This window comes from Xenopus laevis, chromosome 1L (assembly GCF_017654675.1).
Source record: "Xenopus laevis strain J_2021 chromosome 1L, Xenopus_laevis_v10.1, whole genome shotgun sequence".
Taxonomy (NCBI): Eukaryota; Metazoa; Chordata; class Amphibia; order Anura; family Pipidae; genus Xenopus; species Xenopus laevis.
The window spans coordinates 151,431,185-151,453,101 of NC_054371.1; the positions used below are offsets into that span (position 1 = coordinate 151,431,185).

A 21,917-nucleotide genomic window follows, 5' to 3' on the forward strand; every position below is an offset into this window, starting at 1 on the left:
TTTTACACAACGGTTAACTTACTCCATTATTATGGGCGGGAGGAAAAATGTCAGTAAGTACACACGCATCCCTTAACTCTGGAAGCAGCAGCTTGGAAAGCAAGGCTTTAACACACTGTGAGTGGATATGAAAATGAACAATTAAAAGTAAAATACAGAAGGATCCAACAGGAAGAAAGGGACTTTACACATTGTAAGAACATAATAAACAAACCTTGACACTGTCCATATTTGCCAGTTAAACTAGTAATGTTAGGTAGTAGTGCGAAATAATTTGCAACACTCTATAAAACATGCTCACGTGCAGCTACAGATTTGAGATCTCTTATCCCAAAACTAAAGCTCCAAATTAAGGGAAGGCAATAGACTCTTTTTTTAAACAAATACAGCGAAACCTTAATTTTACATCCCCTGATTTTAAAGGGGTGGTCCACCTTTAAAGGAGAAACAAACCCGTAACATAAAAAAACCCTACCCTACTCTTTGTAGACCCCCCTCCTCCCCCCCAGCCTAGGTGGTACCCGGGGCAAATGCCCCTAACTTTTTACTTACCCCTCAGTGCAGATTCTCTCCCCTGCAGTTCACGCCAGCTATCTTCTTTTCTTCGTTAAACTTCGGAAGCAGACCTTTGTTTTCAGCGCATGCGCAGTTGGAGTAATTTTCTGGTCCCGAACAACTGCCCATGCGACGAAAGTCAAGAAGATTTCCAAAATGGTTTTTTTTATGTTACGGGTTTGTTTCTCCTGACAGCATTCAAAGATAATGTTATGATATTAAATTAAGTTTATTTTTTAATCTCAGTATCTCTTTAAGTTACTTTTAGTATGTTATTGAATGGCTCATTCTAAACAACTTTTCAATTGGCTTTTATTTTTTCCTTTTTATAGTTTCTGAATTATATGGCTTCCTCTTTCCAGCCTTTGAAATTTGGATCACTGACTCCATCTAAAAACAAATGCTCTGCAAAGCTATGAATTTGTTATTGGTATTTTTTATTACTCCTCACTCTATTAAGCCCCTTTCCTGTTCATATTTCAGTCTCTTATCCAAATCAGTGCATGGTTGCTAGGGTAATTTGGATCCTAGCAACCAGTTTGCTGAAAACGCAAACTGGACATTTGCTGAACAAAAAGCTAAATAACTCAAAACCCACACATAATAAAAAACAAAAACCAACTGCAAATTGTCTCAGAATAACTCTACATACTAAAACTTAACTTAAAGGTGAACAACGCCTAAGTTTTCCTTCATTTTACACAGCTTTGTTGTGGTCTCACCTTTATATTATATAATACATTTCCCTTATTTTACACCATTTTCGTCTGGTCCCATGAAAAACCTAAAGTGGGTGTTCTACTGTAAACTTCTGTAATTTTTTTTTTTTTTTTTTAAGTATTTTCTTTTTCTCTGTAATAATAAAACAGAACCTTGTATTTGATGGCAACTAGCATATAGTGGCAAAACAATCCTGCTGGTTTTTTTTTTTTCAGCAGACAATGTATGGTAATCCAAATTACAAAAAGATTCCTTATCTGGAATACCCCAGGTCCCAACCATTCCGGGTAATAGATATACCTTTGCAAATTCAAAAAAGAATTGCTTTAACAAACATTGGAATTTGAAAGGAAGGCCTATTCATAGTAGACTTGGTAATTGGCAGTGAAGCCAGCTGAAGCTAGTTTTTTCCCCCACCCCAATGTACATTAATGCATGGAGATACAAAACATACATCAGTTTAAATTAAGAAAAGGGGATCACAGTAACTTTTGAAACAAAAATGATTTAATGTGACAATATCGACAGCAGCTCAAACATCCAGGTGCCACACACAGAATTGGAAATGGTTAACTAATATTAGTTTGGGATTGATCTCACAAATTTTTTTCCTCTCCAGTATGTCTGTCAGTTGATCACTTGTACTGGATTCACAACCCTTAAGAGTCCCAACACCTAGTTAACTTGACCCTGATATTTCTGGTGCAATTCTAAAACATCATCTTGAGACACCCGCACCCAGCCATCCTCACGCACGTGGTATAAGTTCACCACTCCACCAGAGTAAGCATCACGATATGTGGCCTGGTAAATGGAACGCCGTGCCAGCTCTTGGGCTTCTTCTACCTCCAATTCATAGTTATATCCGCTGTCTAGAACACCATAGGCATACATGGAGCCAGAGCCCACAGAAAACACTGAACCTGACACACGGTTCCCTTCGCTGTCCACATAGTAGAGACCTGCGGAGAAAGAAAATAAATCATACTAGGAAACAAAAACAAGAATAAAAATGGAAGTTAATTCAACTACAGAAATTCCAAAAAAACAGGTTATATATAGTCACAAAAATAAGAATATATTTTACAAGACAGATAGGGAACAGATAGGGAACTTTGTGAATATAGTAAGATGACATAGCTGTAAAATATACTTTAATATACCAATTACTATATTTTGTTTTGTATTAATGGATTTCCATGTCTATGACTAGGGAATAAATGCATGGATGCTTGACAGTAGAAGTTGATGCTTTCCTTGGTACCTAGAACAGTCTTTGTGCTGCACTTTTTTACCATAGCACACCTGTTGGAGAAATATCAGGAAAAAACAATACTTTTTATGGTCTTTACAGTTAAAGGAAACACAGTAACAACCACATGTGAAATTTACCCAAATATATTTTGAACTATTATATGAAATATTATTACACTTTTGTAATGTGACCCGAAGACCAATACTATAGACAATGGAGGGATAATCATGTTTTAAATAATTGATTTAATGGTCATAGGCGCCAGGAAATTAATAAATATCTGAATAGCCTCCATATAAAATGTGTATTTTCAGAAATTGTGTTTTTGTACCTGTATATTTATTTAAAGTTAAAAAATGTAAACACTTGCAGCACCATGGTGTCATATAAAGTCCTTTGATTACTGCTTCACACCCAACATTGAGAAGAGCTATAACTGGTAGTTCCGTTGTAATCTCAGAAATTAAAAAGGGACTCTAAATAGTTTACTGCCAAAATGTTTATATTACAATACAGAATAAATTCACTGCCACACATTCACACAACTGTTCAACATGCGATTGAGATAATAGTTTAAGGTACTCTATTAGAGGGCTATTTTGGATGTTCAGCCTTGCATATTTTGGCACAACACTTAAAACCTACCAATGTGCGATGGTTTTTAAAGCAAATATTTATGACAGTAAGAAGTTCTTCTATCACTCACCAGGCCCTCTCTTATCCCAGCCACAGATCATAGTTCCCATGGATAATCCCATGCCTTTGTACTGGTAAACCATGTTGGCCAGCAGTTTTGATGCAGCAGCCACTGAAATACGCTCTTTGTTCCTTAGCTCATAAATGCGGCACTGACGGGCAAGGAGTCTCTCCCAGAAGCTACAGTCTGCAGCGCCTCCTGCCATAGTACCTAGAAGGTACGGATTAATCTCAATCACCTTCTTCACTGTTTGTGAGGCAATGTATGCGCCAGCTGTAGCACGGGAGTCCACAGCCACGATAACTCCATGACGGAACTGAAGAGAAGAGTCAGAAGAGTCAGTGTGTAAGTATGACAAAACAGGTCTAAATGTATGAATTATACATCAAACACTGAAATGCTTGCAGCACAGTTAGAACAAGTCAGAGCACCCTACTAACTGTGAATCAGAAAATAAAACAGTATAACACAAAACTGACCACATTAATTGTTCATTAATAAACAGATTGTGCTGTTCAAACAGGCTACACTTCCAGTTTGGCAGATTACTTCACATGATAAGCAAGCAGGACCCTTCAGTCGTCCACACTCATTCTTTATTAATACAGTAGAGCATTTTGTAGCATACCAATGCTATAGAAATAAATGAAATTAGCCAATGACATGATTGGCTTCACTTTATATATGGTTAATGATACACTGCATGTGTATACAGGTTAGAAGCGAGACCAAAGCTGAATTTCCTGTAGTTTCATTTTAGTAAACGAACCTCATCAGCGCAATAACTAGGGATATCTGGCCACTAATGATGCCAAACATGTAACGGTGCTGTTGTTCCAAGGTGGGATTTAAAGGAGAACTAAAGAAGTAGGCTAGAAATGTTGTACATTATGTTTTGGGCTTCTGTACCAGTCCAATGCAACCACAGCCCTTTAGCAGGAAATATCGGTCTCCAAAAATGCCCCAGTAGCTTCCCATCTTCTTTTCTGCAGATTCACTGCACATGCTCTGTGCTGCTGTCACTTACTGAGTTTAGGGACCAACTTAAAATACACTGTATATACAGAATAGAAATGTCACAATATAAGGTTGATTAGTACTTAAAAGGGGTTGTTCACCTTCCAAAACTTTTTTTCAGTTGTTTTCAGATTGTTCTCCATAAACAAAGACCTTTTCCAATTACTTTTTATTTTCTGTGTGTGGCCGTTTTTCTAATATTGAAATGTAAAGCTTAATTTTTCACCTTCTAAAGCAACTCTGGGGAGGGGTCACCAACTCTGTAACCTGTTCTAACTTGATACATTTAGTTGCTACATTTCTTATCTTTGTCCCTGCTGAGCAGAATCCCTAAATTTAATTAAAGGCAACCATTAGAATTGATATAAGAGTTGCTAATATGCTTAGAGATGCTGCTGTATCATCTAAATGTTGCAAAATGTAAACATTTTAGAGTCTGCACCTGAATTTACTGATCTGCCAGACTGACACCAGAGACATCAAATGGGTGGTTCACCTTTAAGGTAACTTTTATGCTATAGAATGTCCAATTCTAAGCAAATTTTCAATTTTTAATTAGTTTTTTTTGTAGTTTTATAGTTTTTTACCTTTTTCTTCTGACTCTTTGTAGCTCTGTAAGGCTACACATGTATTGTTATTGCTACTTTTTTTATTACTGATCCTTCTATTCAGACTCTCTCCTATTCATATTCCAGTCTCTTATTCAAATCAATGCATGGTTGCTAGGGTAACTTGGACCTAGACTGGTTCAGATGCAAATTGAAGGGCTGCTGAATAAAAAAACTAAATAACTCAAAAACTCAATAATATAAATTAAAACCAACTGCAAATTGTATCAGACTATCACGCTCTACGTCATACTAAAAGTTATCTCAAAAGGTCAACAACCTCTTTAAACTTCGATTTTGGAAAAAATGGAAACTAAATAAAAAAAACTATTTCTGGGGAACAATCTGAAAACAACTGAACTGAAAAAAAAAGTGTTTGGAAGGTGACCAACCGCTTTAATACAGATAATTACTACATGTCAGCACAGAAACCAGTGCAACTAGCATCAGAATTTAATAATCAGCCCTGTAGCATCAGCTTATATTACAGACAAACCTCATTTTCTGCTTGATAATTTACAATGACCCCTAAGTTTAGCTTCTCAACAGCTGCTCAGAGCCCACTGAGCATGTGAGTGTCACAGACATTTTCCAAGATGGCGACCTCCTGTGACAAGTTTGAAGTCCTGGATCATTGCTGCTATAAAGAAGCTTACAATTTAGGCTGGTACAATAAGTTCGGGGTGTAAAATATGGCATTTCTAGCCATATTCATGTTTAGGGTTTAGTTCTCCATTAAAAACTGCCCGCACCCCTCTAGTGATGCTACTGATCAATACTGGCTCAAAAATGTCCCCACTTTTTGCCTCACAATTCTGCTTTGTTCACATGAACAAAGCAGCTGCAAAGTGGCAACATATTTATTGTTTTTTCATTATCTGGAACATTGTGGCTGTGACAACGAAAGGTGCAGTTGTCAAAGTAGGCTTTTGTGAGGCCTCAGAATTCTCTCTGAGAAGCTGGTACCTTTTTCCTTCACCTTGTTCTGAACAGCACAAAAATACAAACCCACAGCACTGAGAATGAAGTGCTGTCAAAGGGACAGACTGTACTGCTAAAATGTTCAGGAGTATATTATGAAAAATTGCACTTGCTACAGAAAGACTGATACGATTTTTAAATTAAGCATGCAATAAGGATCGAGGATATATCTTTATAAATCACAGTGGGGGGTACTTTATCCACTATATTCGCACAAAGGCAAGTGACACCGGAAAACCATTGAGCTCTAAGGCGCACACTACATTAACAATGCTCCATAGCCATCATTACTCAGCACCTTGAAGGCCAGAGTGGTTGTCCCGTGCAGAAACTCGATCCCAGGCTCCGCGGTTCCTTCGCCAGCTCCGGGCAGCACCTGAAAACTCGTGCCATGGAGGTCAAGGCCGCAGTGCACCGGTCTATCCCGGGGCCGGTTCCAAGACAGATCTTCCGAACTCACCACACTTGCCAGCGCCATATTAACCAATGGAAAACACTCACTTCTTCCTTCAATTGTTAAACGACGCCGTCCAGTTGCGTCACAACCATGACTCTGCACTAGGCAGCCATTTTGAATGATGGCAGGCGTGCCAGTGAATAAAGATGGGGGTGGTGCACGATTGTTGAATGAAAACAAACTTTCTCTTACCTTAGGGTGCTATGCTACCGCTTTTTTCGTTTCGGTATCATTTTTTTATTTGTGTTTTTTATCTATCTTATATTCTATTCAGCCGCTGTGCAATTTGTAATTTCAGCAGCCCAAATTACCTCAGGAACATGCGTTAATATATATAAGAGAGTGGAGTATGACCTGAATAGAAAGATGACGAGTAATAAAAAGTAGCAATAGCAAGAAACGTCTACAGTCAGATCATTTGTTTTTGTTTTTGAACATGGAGTCAGCGTCCCCCATTTGAAATAATTATAATAAATAATTAAAAAACTATATATATAAAAAAAAATGAAAGAAAAATGAAGTCCTCTTGAAAAGTTGTTGGAATTAGCTACTCTATAGCAACCACCCCTTTAATGCAATATTGTGTCCATAACTGTTTTATAAAAACAGTAAAAAAAAAAAAAAAAGAATTGGCTGGACTGGCCCACCTGGATACCAGGAAAAGTCCCGGTGGGCCCAGATGTCAGTGGGCCCTCATGCTGCTAAACATTTGGCCTATTTCATGGCCATTCCCTATTTCTATGAGAACAAAAAGGCTAAATAGATGGAAAAATAGGGTATAGTATGTAAAGAAAAGAGACTAGGAGAATAGAGGTAAAGTGAGGAGAGAAAGAAATACATTTCTAAGAGTAAGCCCCTGGTCTAAGATTAATTGGTGGGCCACTGGCCAAGGTTTTTGGGTGGGCCCCTGGTGTCCCAGTCCGACACTGCCTCAGACTGCACCCCACAAGTTACCAGGGGCTGCAGGCACTCCTTGCGACTATACAGGCTCAAATTCCAATTTTTAAATTGGAATTTTGACTCTTCTAGTGCAGGAAGCACAATAGCACTCTGTGCACCAGTAATGTGGCCCCCTCGACCTTCACAGGAGCACCAAACTTTAGGCATATACAAAAGTTCACCTCAGGCAGCCAGTGGAGATTAATTGCCAATGACAAATAGTGAGGGTAGGGTTTCAACCCCCATTTTACTGACCTGGCTGATAATGGTACTTGTTGCCAATGTAATTACTAGGAGGGATGAAAAAGGGAAGGAAAGCCGGAATTATTCCAAAAAATATACCAACCCTAAACTTATTTATTTATGTTTAGTTTTCTAAATAGAGCAAAACCTACTATTATAATAAAGACATTTCTGTGAAGTTTTGCAATGCATTCAGTGCAGCCATCAGGGGTGCAAGAGCTTCCACTGCACATGGGCACCCAAATAAATTGCTAATGTAATAGCTAATTGAATTGAATTGAATAGTGCCCAATGTTAAAACATCTGTGATAAGTTGGTCAATTTAACAACGGCAGCAATTGCAACGTCTGTCATTACCTGTTGATTCAACTGTTTACTTATTGGAGCACAATAATGACTTGTGTCAGAAATAATAACAGAGGCGGTTTATTAAACTTTGTTCACTGCTGTGGATTATTTTGTGTACATATATATTTTCACCTATTAATATCACATCCATGTTACCTGCTGTTTTGCAAAGTTTACTAAAGACTTGTGCCACATTTAATCGCCTACCAAATGCTAGTATGTTAATTGATAATATAAAATGAAAATATTTTACAACTGATATTAATTAGACATATTTTAGACAGTACTTTGATGAAATGTTTATACTTACTTTACATACTGTATATATATATAGCCGCACTGCTCAGGACTTGACAAAGGCTGATATTGCAGCCCAAACGTTAGTTTCTTTAAATAAACAAACATTTTTTCACTAAGTCCTGAGCAGTGCGGCTTCTTCCAGGGAGGATTGTATGCAGCTTCGTGAAGCGTGCACCCAGGCGACGTGAGTGCATTTATCGTGAGTGCTGGGAGTTTGGGGAAAATATATATATATAAATATATATATATATATATATATATATATATATTATTAATAATTCATACAGTATAATTAAATCTATTCATTACTGTTGTGTTTTGCCATGGTGCCAAAATCTTCAAGGTTTATAGCAGGATATATAAAGTTTACTAACATTTTTAAAACTGAAATGAGTTGTGAAACTTGTATAACTTGTGCCAACTATCACAATGCAAATTAATTCCTTTTATGGCAGTGGTGCCAGACAAGAAGTGTTATGTTTTCTTCACTGGTTTGAACACACGGGTGGAGAGAAGGTCCCAGAATAGAGGATAACCTCACTTGTTTATCTGGCACTCTTAAAAAAACAGAGAGCTTTGCCAACTAGGTACATCACAAATTCTGGTGCATAGTTGCCTGATGAACGGTGCCTAACATACTCTAAGAGGTGTTTATAGGGTAGAACCAGATATTATTTGCTACTAGAAAGCGTTGTAAGGACAGTCATGTTTGAATTTGCGGCATTCGAAAATGTGTTGGATGCCTTTAGAGCAAACGCATGTATCATTATTATTTCTTAAAGCAAAACTATACCCCTGAACAATGTAGGTCTCTTTAAAAAATATTGCATAAAACAGCTCATATGTAAAACTCTGCTTCAAGTAAATAAACCATTTTCATAATAATATACTTTTTAGTAGTATGTGCTGTATGTGTAATCCTAAATAGAATTAATTGCCATTTTAAGTACTAAGGACTGCCCCCTGGGATTCCGATATAGTGAAAATTCAATTTATTTGTGCAACAAGTGAAACATCTCAAATAAATTGAATTTTCACTATATTGGAGTGCTGCTAAAATATGTTTGGAAGTATGGATCGAACCTGAGCAGAAAGAGTCACAGTCGGCACCTAACGCTACAAAAAGCAGTGAGGTTTGTGTAGCACTACTTTGTGTTTGTGAATTGATTTGATTCAGGGTGTATTCAGGCTCCCTCACATAAGGGGGGAAGGCACACACGCCAGGTATGGAAACACACCCCTTTTACCTCCATTCGTAGTTCTGATCTTAGCTGCCACTTTATTCCATGGCTGAGAGGCATAATTAACCTAGTTATTCTGTACATTTCCAGGACAGATAACTGTGTTTTCCAAGTCACACAGGCCTGGGCCTAGGGTGGCAAAATTTTAGAGGCAGCTTGCCGTCCAGCTGCATCCTAATGTGTATTGGGAACGCACACTTCCCCTGTCCTGTTTCACGTGTGTGTGTGTGGGGGGGGGGAGTTGGTTGTGTTCGTGGACATATATAATGAGCTCAGTCAAGCAAGGAAATTGTGTCTGATCTGCTATAAACTCTAATCAAGCAGATGCAGCAGCAGGATTGCACCAACTATCCCAACTGTAGTGAAAATCTAGTTTAAATATGCAGTGTGGGTAAAATCTGTATGCATTATATCAATGTCTTTTTGCCAGCCCAGGAGTCACCATGCTAGATATGCATTGAGTTTTTAGCTCCAGTGTGAGAATTATAGATTTTATTGTAGTAGTACATTCTGTGATTTGAGCCCCCTAGTGTTTCTGATTAATATACAATGTCTGCCAGATTTGCAGTCAGTCTCGGCACCACGGGAAATGTCTTCTCCTTACATACAAAATGAGAGCTGATCGATGCTGAACACTGCAGTAAAGCTCAAGTGTATGGAGCAAGTGCTCTAAAAGGAAACAAAAATAGGTAAAGACATACTGTGTATATATATATATATATATATATATATATATATATATATATATATATATATATCATAATGGTTTAATATCTTCAAGTAGATTAAGTGAATGCTCTGTCGAAAAGCTCTACTACTTTTAATTTAACATTTAGCCTTTTAGTAAGTATGCTGCAAATGAAGTTGCAGGAGTAATTTTAGGCCACATGATCAATTAATCTCCATGTATGTTGATTATGCTGTACAATGTTGGTCTCCATCACTCAAACAGATTCAGAGAAGGGTAACTAAGCTGATAAATGTTATGGAAAATCTTAGCTATGAGGAAAGACTGGCCAAATTGTCTATGTTCACTCTGGAGAAGAGGCACTTAAGGGGTGATATGATAACTATGTATAAATATATAAGGGGATCATATAATAATCTCTCTAATGTTTTATTTACCAGTAGGTCTTTCCAGCTGACACAAGGTCACCCATTTCCGATTAGAATAAAAGAGGTTCCACCTAAATATTCTAAAGGGTTTTTTTTACAGTGAGGGCTGTGAAGATGTGGAATTCTCTCCATGAATCAGTTGTACAGGCTGATACATTAGATAGCTTTAAGAAGGGGTTGGATGGCTTTTTAACAAGTGAGGGAATACAGGGTTATGGAAGATAGCTCATGGTACAAGTTGCTCCAGGGACTAGGCCGATTTTGGAGGCAAATTGGAGAGGCTTCAGATGGGTTTTTTTTTTGCCTTCCTCTGGATCAACTAGCAGTTAGGCAGATTAAAATAGAGTTCAATGGTTGAACTTGATGGATGTGTGTCTTTTTTCAACTTAACTTAATGTTACTATGTTACATAAAATTAGTATAGCAGCTAAAGCACAGAAGGCAAATTTCAAAATACTCTGAAGATGATCTCTGTCTCGGTTTGAAAATATTCTATAACTTCAGATATATGCTGGAGGTCTGGCAAGGACAGGGGTACTCCAGGACACATTTGGTGTACAGTCCTTCTTAGGCACTGGAAATCAGTAAAGACCCCTTTGATTGAGGAATGGATGAGGCAAATTAATCATAATGAGAATGGTAGAGTTAATATCTTCATTTAATGAGTAACATGTAGTTATCTGGGCTGTGTGGACACTATATTTAGGAATAGAAGTATATAAGAGAGATGCAACATCTTAATAGATGTAGTATTCTATTATTTCCTTAACAATGATAGGCAGAAGAAATCTTCATTTTCATTTGATGGTACTCAGACGCAATATGTAGCTATCTGGGTTGCAATGTAACTTTTAAAGGGGTTGTTCACCTTCCTAACACTTTTTTTTAATTCAGTTGTTTTTAGATTGTTTCCAGAAATATAGACTTTTTTCAATTACTTTCCATTATTTATTTTTTACTGTTTTTCTAAAATCTATGTTGAATGTTCGTGTCTCTGGTGTTTGAGTCTGCCAGCTCAGTAATTCAGGCGCAGACTCTAAACTGTTACAATTTTGCAACATTTAGTTGATACATTTCTCAGCAGAATCTCTGGAGTATCAGCAACTATTGTATCAATTCTAACAGCTGCCTTTAATGAAACCCAGAGATTCGGCTCAGCAGGGACGAGATAAGAAATGTATCAACTAAATGTATCAATTTAGAACAGTTTACAGGGTCGGTGACCCCCCTCCCAGAGCAGCTTTAGAAGGTAAAAAATGACACTTTACACTTCAATATTAGAAAAATGGTCACACATAGAAAATAGTCATTGGAAAAAGTCTTAATTTCTGGTGATCTATCTGAAAACAACTAGTTGTTTGAAGGTGAACCACTCCTTTAACAGATGTAATGTTCTATTCCATCCTTAAATATGGAAGCAGAAGAGATCTATAACTAACAAGAATTATGCAATATTTATATCATAGACGATAACTTCGCATGCCTGTACACATCCTAATGTTTGGAAAATTGACCTGTACTTTAATTTTGTTCTATTCCTGTTTTCCTTTGATATTTCGCATTCTATGCTTGTCAAAAATGAAAAATAAAGAATATATTAAAAAAAGAAATGTAAGACAAAATGTTTGTAACATAAACAGCAGCAGTGAAGAATTTTTCCATAGCACAATACTGTATATACTGAAAAACATCAATATTTAATATGATGTGACTTTGTGTAAAATACCATAATGTGTACATGTTTTCACTAACGGAACCAGTGGTTTTCCCGGTTTTATAGTCTAATGCAATTTAACCTTAATCTATTGACTGTATACAGCCGGTATAGCATATCTGTCAATTCTGCAGTTATTGCAAGGTCCATCTCTGGTGAGTATAGATCAGTCTTGCTAATGGTAACTAACTGCAGTTAAGGATGAGCCCTCAAGGGGGAGTCTGTGCCATGTAGTGTATGTCACACAGTCAGTACATTTTCGAGATTTACTGAGGATGTTATGTGTATTGTTACATTCAGCATATGGTATGTCTGCCACAGATCTGTCACATTTCTGAGACTTTGCAGTGTGCCACTGTCTCTTAAAAAATTCCTGAATATGAAAGTAGTATTGGTCTGGCTGTTTATATTCTCTACACTCCTGATTCTGGCTCCTGAAACAATCTGATTAACATACCGGGAGCAGAATTTAATTCTGTTACATTGTTTCAAAAGTCAGCACCCGAGAACAGAAAGGGGAAAAACAAATATAATTGCGATTACATTTACAATAACTATAAACACTGAACAAGTTTAATGAATAAACGAGGGAGTAACTGGAAATCCTCAAATCTTTGCAAAAATCAATTCTTTGGCCTCTAATCTTATGTTGCACCTCCGCCTAAGGTTGCATATGTAATCCAAAAATCGAGTGTACAAGATAGAGGCAACTGAAGGCAGAAATGAACTGCTCAAAAAGTGTTTATTTAGCACACAACATGTTTCGAGTCTGTGGGGGCTCACTTGACAAAAAAAAGTTACATTTTCTTTCATCCTGCAGAAACAGTTTTTGGTTGGAAATCACACATAAGTTCTTCCATTCTCAAATGACCTTGAGAAATGCAGAGTCCTTCTTAAGAGGCTCCAGGCACAGCAGCTGGGGTTGTTTATTCTTATGTAAAGCCTAGAACTGTATGCCTTGAGCCAGCAGAAGCGATAAGTTTCTGACCCCAGAGGAGTTATAAATCTGCATGCATGGGCAGCCATTCAACATTGTACCATTTATCCTCGCAGAAGCAGAAGTAGCTGCAGTAGTCTCTTTTTGGAATGTGCAAAATTTGTAGTGACAGTTTGATAGATCTTCAGTAAGAGTCTATTAGCACTTCAGTGACAATGTGATACACTACCAGTACGAGTCTAATTCGATCTGAAGTGAGACTATATTACATCCTGAGTGAGCATTAGCCCTGCAGTGCATCAGTTAGAACAACAGAGACACCAGTGTAATGCAGAAAGATGGTAAAGTTAATGTATGAAAAGACACGGATTTTCTAAAAGCTCTTTTGTATTTGTTCACAGCAAGAAAAAAACTATGCCTTGTATCACAAGAAGATATGTACCGTGTCAGTAAGGGCGAAATAACCAGATTGTCCTAGCACATTCTGTTTGTACTCTGATTATGTGCGCTCTATCAATGCAGTCTGCTGCACATTGCTCAGCATGAGTCCCTCAAACGCTGCTTTGGGCTCCCTGTTGTAGGGCCACACCTACGGATTGATACTCTGCATTAAATTGTCTGCCAATTGCATTAGTATTTATCTAGGATTTATATAGTTAAGACACCTGAAAGTAGCATAAATTGCTCTTACAATTTATGATGTTAAGGCAGGGAACATTTCTGGGTCTTTAATACCCTACTGCCTGTTATTCCTGGATAATATATTCTTGTACCTGCACTTTCAAGTAAGAACTAGTAAGAACTATTCTTCCCAGTTCTCTCTATAGAAATGGTGATGGTTCTGCCTAGGGATATTAGTACACCCACCAAGGAGCAATGGCCACTTGCAGGGTTACCTTTTTATTTGTGAATTTGCTGTTGAACAGGAGGTCAAATGAGCATATCCTTGTTTCAATGTTGTCCTTGGTAGAGAATGACCTACAGCTAGGGTCTTAATAGTATTTGTCAAGTATTCAAGGTATTCAGAATAAAGACAAATAGCAGTTGTTAATGGAGAAGACAGCCTAGAGAAATTGGTTTTAACTGAGCCATTTTCATAACTAAAACACAAGTGAAGAATAATAAAGCTGTCAAGAATCTTACACCGAATGCCATCCACTCAGAATGTTCTGGAGAATGTGGCGTTCTTTCGTCTTATCTTCCATTTGTTTTCCTTTCTATGAAACGTTATGCTACAATGGTCTTCCTGCTGATTAAAAAGAGAGGTCTGTCATTTCATTTAAGCATAAAAAACCGTACAGCGTTAATCTATCACATTCACAATCTTGTCATTCCTGTTAGAGAGTGACTGCACTCACTTCATATTGGTCCAATGAAATGCACGGGCTTCATCTTGGAGGTGAAAATTCAAGACAAGGTTATTTCTGCACATGCATCTACTTTTAATATGTTTTGCATTTTATAGTATTATATCCAAAACGGCAGTGTAGTGCAACCCATCATGAGAAGATATTATTAAAAAATCCCCCGTGTGCAGATTAATAAAAAAATAAAAACTGGCAAGGAGTCATTTAGAATGCTTGGAAACAATGACAGATAAAGGATCTTTCCACTTTGTGCAGTTCCATGCCTTAGAGTAAAGCATTTAATCATTAAAAAAGCAAAATAATTATCTCCGATTTTTCTGCAATCAACATGGGTTTATGGTAGATACCACTAGGTAAACAATGTGCTGTCTTCTTATTACAGATAAAACTCAAATGTAACAAAGGTGGCGTGTCTTGCATTTTAGAAAACACATAGTCATTAAAAGAAATTGAAATAATGAATAAACAAGAGAAAAAGAGAAAAATCTTGCATTTTCACATTAGGCTACAATACAGAGAGGAAAGTTGTTTTTTTTTTTGCTTGGAAATGCATTCCGTGTGGGCACAATGCATCAGTCTTTCTCTGCCAGAAAATAAAAGCCTGATATGTCCCTGGCCTAAAGGGATGGTTTACCTTTAAGTTAACGTTGAGTATGTTATAGAATGGCTGATTCTAAGCAACTTTGCAAATGGCCGTAATTTTTTCTTTTTTTTTTTTTTTTATAGTTTTTGAGTTATTTTTCTGACACTTATCAGCTTTCAATCACATTTAAAGGTAACACACATGCACCCAGCATTAGTTGGATATTCTTGATTTGCACTGGTGCTCTGTCACCGGCAACCGCAGGATTAATTTAATACATTGAACTTATCAGCTTTCAAATTGTTACTTACCCCATTAAAAATGCTCTGTAAGGCTATGACAATTGTGATTGCTACTTTTTATTACTCATCTTTTAGGCCCTCTCCTATTCATATTCCAGTCTCTTATCAAATCAATTAATGGTTGCTAGGGTAATTTGGGCCCTAGCAACTTGAATGCTATAATTTCAAACCAGAAAGCTGCTACATAAAAATGAAAACCAGCTGCAAATTATGCCATTCTCCACATCATTCTAAAAGTTAATTGAAAATGTACAACCCTTTAGTTGGGCCTGGGGGACAGAGGGGCCAAGACCTCTGGGTCTGTTTCCTCTACAGTACAGAATCTGTAAAGAAATCTCCCCACCCCAGCTGATCTCCTACCTGCGGATGGGAAGCAATTGATGCGAACAGGTGAGGAGTGGGTGGAGATTTGGGTATTAGCCGTAAATTTTTTTCTAGGGGGCCTAGTTCCACTCTCTTAATCTAAAAGAATACCACATAATATAACTATATACAGTGGAATGCAAACATTTAGGAACCCCTTGCCAAATTACAAATATAGTTGTAGTTGATTTGGTTAATTTTTGTGAATAGTAGTGAACAACTACTACAGGAATGTTAATGTACAGTTAGATTTGATTTCAAATGCTTATTTATTATTTTCAACCAATATAGGAACAAAATAAATTGCCCACTCTTCCTTGCAGATCACTTCTAATTCCGAGATCTTGCTTATCTAATCACAGCTTCATCTTGCTTTTTTTCAAGTAGCTCAAAGTTGGTTTTTGAGGTATGTTTAGGATCAATGCCTTGTTGTCTTAAGCAGAATGTCTTACTCCCAAAGTTCAACATTATTTTACTGTGACGCCCCTAGTTCTGACACTGGGTTTGGATGAAGGAATGGATACAGAGTTATTAGGCAGCGAAGCTACTCATATCTCAAGCATCATGAAGCTGCTTCCCTGTCATTTATCATCTAAATATCACTCCATTATGCCCCCATCACAGATGCTCCACACTAGCGTCAGACACAGGTATCCTATAACATGAAAAAATATAATTCTCTCCAGATTCTGAGGCACCAAGCCAGAGTTTACTAAATTCCTCCATGGCTGACTACTAATTGAGGCGAATATAACAACACTCACAAAGCCCCCCCCAAAAGAGATATAAATGGATAGATATAAATGGAAACCACCCCCAGTATTCTGCTTTAGCCAGGATCTCTCACATATTCTCTCTTACTAAATCTTTGTATTCCATGGCTCTACAGAGTGTTTGTGGCTGGGATCCCAACCTTTCAAAAGAGCTTATGCCACGTAATCTCTGCCCCTTTCCTGTTTTAAAATTTGCAAACTCCCCTTATATTCTCCTTTCACGACATGGTTTCTCGGACTCTACCAGGTATCCAGAAGGGCCCCCACCTCCAGAACATGGCACTACTACACTTGCCTTCATCTATTCAGGAGGGGTGGTGGCTGCCACTGATACAAGATCCTCTGCTGGACATCTGGTCTGCAGCCCAGACAGCCGAAAAGCCACCCTCATCCACAGTCACCTGTTAGCCAGTACCTCTGGAAGTGCAGCTGACTGTCAGCTCTTTGGACGTGCTTTATCCAGAGAATGTAGACTCTACCAGCTGCGGAATGGGTACATGCCTAGTGTTCGAGGAGCAGCTAAAATGTTAAGTATGATGATGATGCCATTCCGTGGCACAAAAATTTGTGCTGCCGTTACCCTGTCTGGTTGGGACAGAAATGGACCTTGCATTTGCTACGTGTACAACGATGGAACTCGTATCAGCTCTAATGTAATTTCTGTAGGATCAGGATCCCCGTATGCATACAGCGTTATAGATGATGGATACAGAGTGGACATGGAGGAAGAGGAGGCCCGTCAACTAGCTAGGAGGGCAGTTTGCCATGCTGGAAGGAGAGATGCCTACTCTGGTGGCTCAGTGGACGTGTATTGGATTAGAGAAGGTGGATGTGAGCGGGACCCTAGGGAGGATCTGGTACAGTTATATGAAAAACTGGTTCAAGAAGAGACAGAAAAATGGGGTACAAATGAAATGGGAAAAAGCAAGAAGTAGACATGTTTAGCTGCAGTTCAGAGGCACTTTAGTGTGCATGTTTATTGTTGCAGTTTTGTAAATACTCAAACAGGTGCATTTCATCCATTGTTCTGTTTATGTGTCCTTGCCTTCTTTTCCCTGTGGGGATGCTTATAGGGCTGCTATGTGCATAATCCACTCACTGCATTTTTGAACCGTCTCTTCTTCTGCACACAGTCCTTCAGCCATGCCCATCTGTACCATTCTTAGCGTAATTCCTCCACAGCCAGACATCTCACATGACTTTTTTTCATTTTAACACAACACATTACAGTAGCCATTAGCAGGCTGGCCCCAACTGTTTTTAATGCTCAGCATTTATATTTAATGTGATAATTTTGCTGGATGATTAGAATGGTAAAATAACCAGGTTATAAAATGTGGCGTGTAACAGGAGTCACGCTGTAATGTTAATGGCTCTTTGTCTGTGGTAACGTCACATTTACTGTACTGCATTGTACTGTATATTTTACATAAGCATGTGGTACAGCAGTATATAGATATTCATTGCTTTCTTTTACTAGGGAGCCTTGTTTATCCGTTTGTTATGCAGTCTTCTATGTAATGGGCAGCATTCTATAAATATATGCAACAAGTAATAAAAGCTTTATTTTGCTCTATGTTGCCTTGGAATCTCCAATGTTTCACAAGGTAATTGAGTTTATTTAAAACAGTTATTTTTCCAGTTACATGAATTATAAATGTTTTGGGGGCTGCATGCTATGCAGATGTTCAATAATCAGTTCTGGGTTTTGTGTGGCACACTAGCAGCTGCAGAACTACAGCTCCCAGCATCCTTCAAACAGCACAAAATGCTGGCTTTATGGTTGGGTTTAGTGTCCTTTTAATTGCATCTTTATGAACTTAACCCTAGTGTGAATATGTTAGATAAAGAACTATAGCCCTAATTGTAGGTAGGGTGCAAAAAGCTATGCCTATGGCAGGAGGTAAGGGCAGGGCTGCCAGACAACTCTGCACACCTATAAAGATTCTCATTTATCCAGGTCATGATATACACAGTATCTAGTAGAATTAAGTCAAATGCAACTGGACTTGAACTGAAGAAGCCACTTGGATGAATAATGAAATGTTTTCAAGAAAACTCTAAACGTCCAGTAGACTTAATTCTACTAGATAATGACAGCTCTGAATCCTTGTTCAGGATTTGTAATCTGGCAAAAAGTGCAGAGGGAACCACAATGCCACTACCACAAGTCCAACGTGAAAGAGCACTAAGGGGTTGTGATTTTGTCCATTTAGTGATGCTGCCCTTGCACCACAAACAGAAGTAAATGACTTCTGAAAAGCTTAAGTTCCACTGGGGCAGTGAGTGAAAAGATGGACATTTTGCATACATAATTTTTTTATTATAATTTATTTTTAGAGTGCTAATATATTTGGCAGTGCCTTACAGAAATTCTTCTTATCAATACCTTTCTAAATGGAGTCTAAAGATTAGTTACATTCACACCCTCTGACGCACCCTTCTGGGGGGGGGGGTCTGGGGAGCAGTGGTGGGGGGGCAGCTTGAAGGCAGTTAGGTTATAAATTGGGGAGAATGTCTGTTTGCTCTCCTGGATAGGGAGGACCACATGTCATATGTTCAATATGGTACCAGTATTAAATGTATGTTTACAAATGCAAGGAGTCTAACTGGTAAAATGGGAGAGCTGGAGGTGCTGGTGCTGGAGGGAAAATATAATGTGATTGGTGTGGCTGAAACATGGCTGAATGAGTCGCATGACTGGGCAGTAAATATCAGTGGCTATACTTTGTTTCGGAGGGACAGAGGCAATAGAAAAGGAGGAAGGGTATGTCTGTTTGTTAGGAAGGATTTAAAAGCATATAGAAAGGAGGAGGTTATGTTAGAAAATGAGGGGCAGAAGTCTAATGGGTGGAGCTCTTCACCAATTGCACCTGATGCAAATAGAAAATGCTGCTAGGTTAGGTAACTGCCAGATCAGTTAATGGGAACACGTTTATAAACTTGTTGCATGACAATTTTATGGCACAGGTTGTTGAGGAGCCTACCAGAAAAAATGCTATTCTGGATCTAGTGATCTTAAATGACCCAGAACTTATAGCAAAATTGCAAGTCATTGAACCCCTGGGTAATAGTGACTAAAATGTTATATCATTTAGGGTCCCATTCATTAAGTTCGAGTGAAGGAATAGAAGAATAAATACTTCGAATTTTGAAGTGTTTTTTGGCTACTTCGACCATCGAATGGGCTACTTCGACCTTCGACTACGACTTCGAATCGAATGATTCGAACTAAAAATCGTTCGACTATTCGACCATTCGATAGTCTAAGTACTGTCTCTTTAAAGGGATACTGTCATGGGAAAATTTTTTTTCAAAATGCATCAGTTAATAGTGTTATTCCAGCAGTATTCTGCACTGAAATCCATTTCTCTAAAGAGTAAACAGATTTTTTTATATTTAATTTTGAAATCTGACATGGGGCTAGACATTTTGTCAATTTCCCAGCTGCCCCTGGTCATGTGACTTGTGCCTGCACTTTAGGAGAGAAATGCTTTCTGGCAGGCTGCTGTTTTTCCTTCTCAATGTAACTGAATGTGTCTCAGTGAGACATGGGTTTTTACTATTGAGTGTTGTTCTTAGATCTACCAGGCAGCTGTTATCTTGTGTTAGGGAGCTGCTATCTGGTTACCTTCCCATTGTTCTTTTGTTTGGCTGCTGGGGGGGGAAGGGAGGGGGGTGATATCACTCCAACTTGCAGTACAGCAGTAAAGAGTGATTGAAGTTTATCAGAGCACAAGTCACATGACTTGGGGCAGCTGGGAAATTGACAATATATCTAGCCCCATGTCAGATTTCAAAATTGAATATAAAAAAATCTGTTTGCTCTTTTGGGAAATTGATTTCAGTGCAGAATTCTGCTGGAGCAGCATTATTAACTGATTCATTTTGAAAAAAATGGTTTTTCCCATGACAGTATGCCTTTAAGAAAAAACTTCGACCCCCTAGTTCGCCACCTAAAAGCTACCAAAGTCAATGTTAGCCTATGGGGAAGGTCCCCATAGGCTTGGCTATCTTTTTTTGGTCGAAGGATAATCCTTCAATCGATGGATTAAAATCCTTTGAATCGTTTGATTCGAAGGATTTAATCGTTCGATCAAACGATTATTCCTATTTGCGCAAAATCCTTCGAAGTCGAAGGATTTTAATTCCCTAGTCGAATATCGAGGGTTAATTAACCCTCAATATTCAACCCTTAATACATCTGCCCCTAAATGTCTGGTGCAATAAACAAATAAACACTGGGGCAACAAAAACCATGAATTTCAGAAAAGCTAATTTTAGTGCCTTGAGTGCTGCCCTTCAGAACATTGATTGGGGCATTATGTTTTCATGATTGTCATTTAAAATATTAAATTGTTACTGTTCTAAATTTATTCCTTTAAGGAGTAAATGTAGAAGTTCTAAGAATCACCCTATGTGGCTTAATATAGAAGGAAAGAAGTTAATAGGAAAGAAGAGAAAGGCATTTAAAAACTACAACTCTGTGGGGACAGAAGTTGCATGAATATAAACACTATAATAAATGTTATAAAACAGCAATCTGAAAATTTGATTGCTTTTTATGATGAGGTAAGTAAGATGCTGGACAGAAGAGGGCAGTAGATGTGATCTATTTGGATTTTGCCAAGACGTTTGATACCGTGCCCCACAAACGACTGCTTTCTAAACCAGGGATCCCCAACCTTTTGAACCCGTGAGCAACATTCAGAAGAAAAAGGAGTTGGGGAGCAACACTAGCATGAAAAATGTTCTTGGGGTGCCAAATAAGTGCTGTGATTGGCCATTTGGTAGCCCCTATGTGGATTGTCAACCTACATTGAAGCTCTGTTTGACAGTGCACCTGGTTTTAATACAACCAAAACTTGCCTCCAAGCCTGGAATTCAAAAATAATCACCTGCTTTGAGGCAACTGGGAGCAACAATCAAGGGGTTGGAGAGCAACATTTTGCTCAGGAGCTACTGGTTGGGGATTGGTTGGGGGTCACTGTTCTAAACTAAGGCCTGTTGGGCTTAATGAAGTCGTTTGCACATGGATAGGAAACTGGCTACAGGATCGGGTACAGAGGGTGGTTGTTAATGGTACATTCTCTGCTTGGAGTAAGGTTCTTAGTGGGGCCCACTTTTATTAATGACTTAAGGGAGGGTATTGTAAGTAATGTATCAGTGTTTGCAGATGACATAAAACTATCCAGCCCAATTAATTCCATCCAGGATGCAGCATCCTTGCAACATGATCTTGACAAACTGGCAAACCGGGCAGCTAAGTGTTAAATGAGATTCAATGTTGATAAATGTAAAGTCATGCACCTGGAATGTAAGAATATCCAAGCCACTTATTCCCTTAATGGGACTGCACTAGGCAAATCCATTATGGAAAAGGACATTGGAGTCCTTGTAG

The 21,917-nt window shown here is 38.2% G+C and overlaps 2 protein-coding genes across 2 annotated transcripts; one reads left to right on the top strand and one right to left on the bottom strand.

The window, feature by feature from the left end:
• Positions 1 to 1,760: 1,760 nt before the first annotated feature.
• On the bottom strand, positions 1,761 to 6,375 carry psmb5.L (proteasome subunit beta 5 L homeolog). The gene is made up of 3 exons (XM_018259506.2): positions 6,132 to 6,375; positions 3,237 to 3,543; positions 1,761 to 2,237 (listed from the first exon to the last, which is right to left on the bottom strand). Exons 1-3 carry the CDS (start codon positions 6,309 to 6,311, stop codon positions 1,951 to 1,953), a joined length of 774 nt encoding a protein of 257 aa, XP_018114995.1. The 5' UTR covers positions 6,312 to 6,375; the 3' UTR covers positions 1,761 to 1,950.
• Positions 6,376 to 16,620: 10,245 nt separating this feature from the next.
• On the top strand, positions 16,621 to 18,104 carry psmb11.L (proteasome (prosome, macropain) subunit, beta type, 11 L homeolog). Its single transcript, XM_018224173.2, has one exon. The coding sequence runs from the start codon at positions 16,621 to 16,623 to the stop codon at positions 17,449 to 17,451; it is 831 nt and encodes a 276-aa protein (XP_018079662.1). The 3' UTR covers positions 17,452 to 18,104.
• Positions 18,105 to 21,917: the final 3,813 nt, after the last annotated feature.

Coding starts and splice junctions, on each gene's coding strand:
- psmb5.L (XM_018259506.2), bottom strand. CDS start 6,311: ATGGCGCTGGCAAGTGTGGTGAGTTCGGAAGATCTGTCTTGGAACCGG. Junction 3,544..6,131: donor CAACCACTCTGGCCTTCAAG/GTGCTGAGTAAT, acceptor TCTTCTCTTCAG/TTCCGTCATGGAGTTATCGT. Junction 2,238..3,236: donor CTGGGATAAGAGAGGGCCTG/GTGAGTGATAGA, acceptor CTTTCTCCGCAG/GTCTCTACTATGTGGACAGC.
- psmb11.L (XM_018224173.2), top strand. CDS start 16,621: ATGGCTCTACAGAGTGTTTGTGGCTGGGATCCCAACCTTTCAAAAGAG.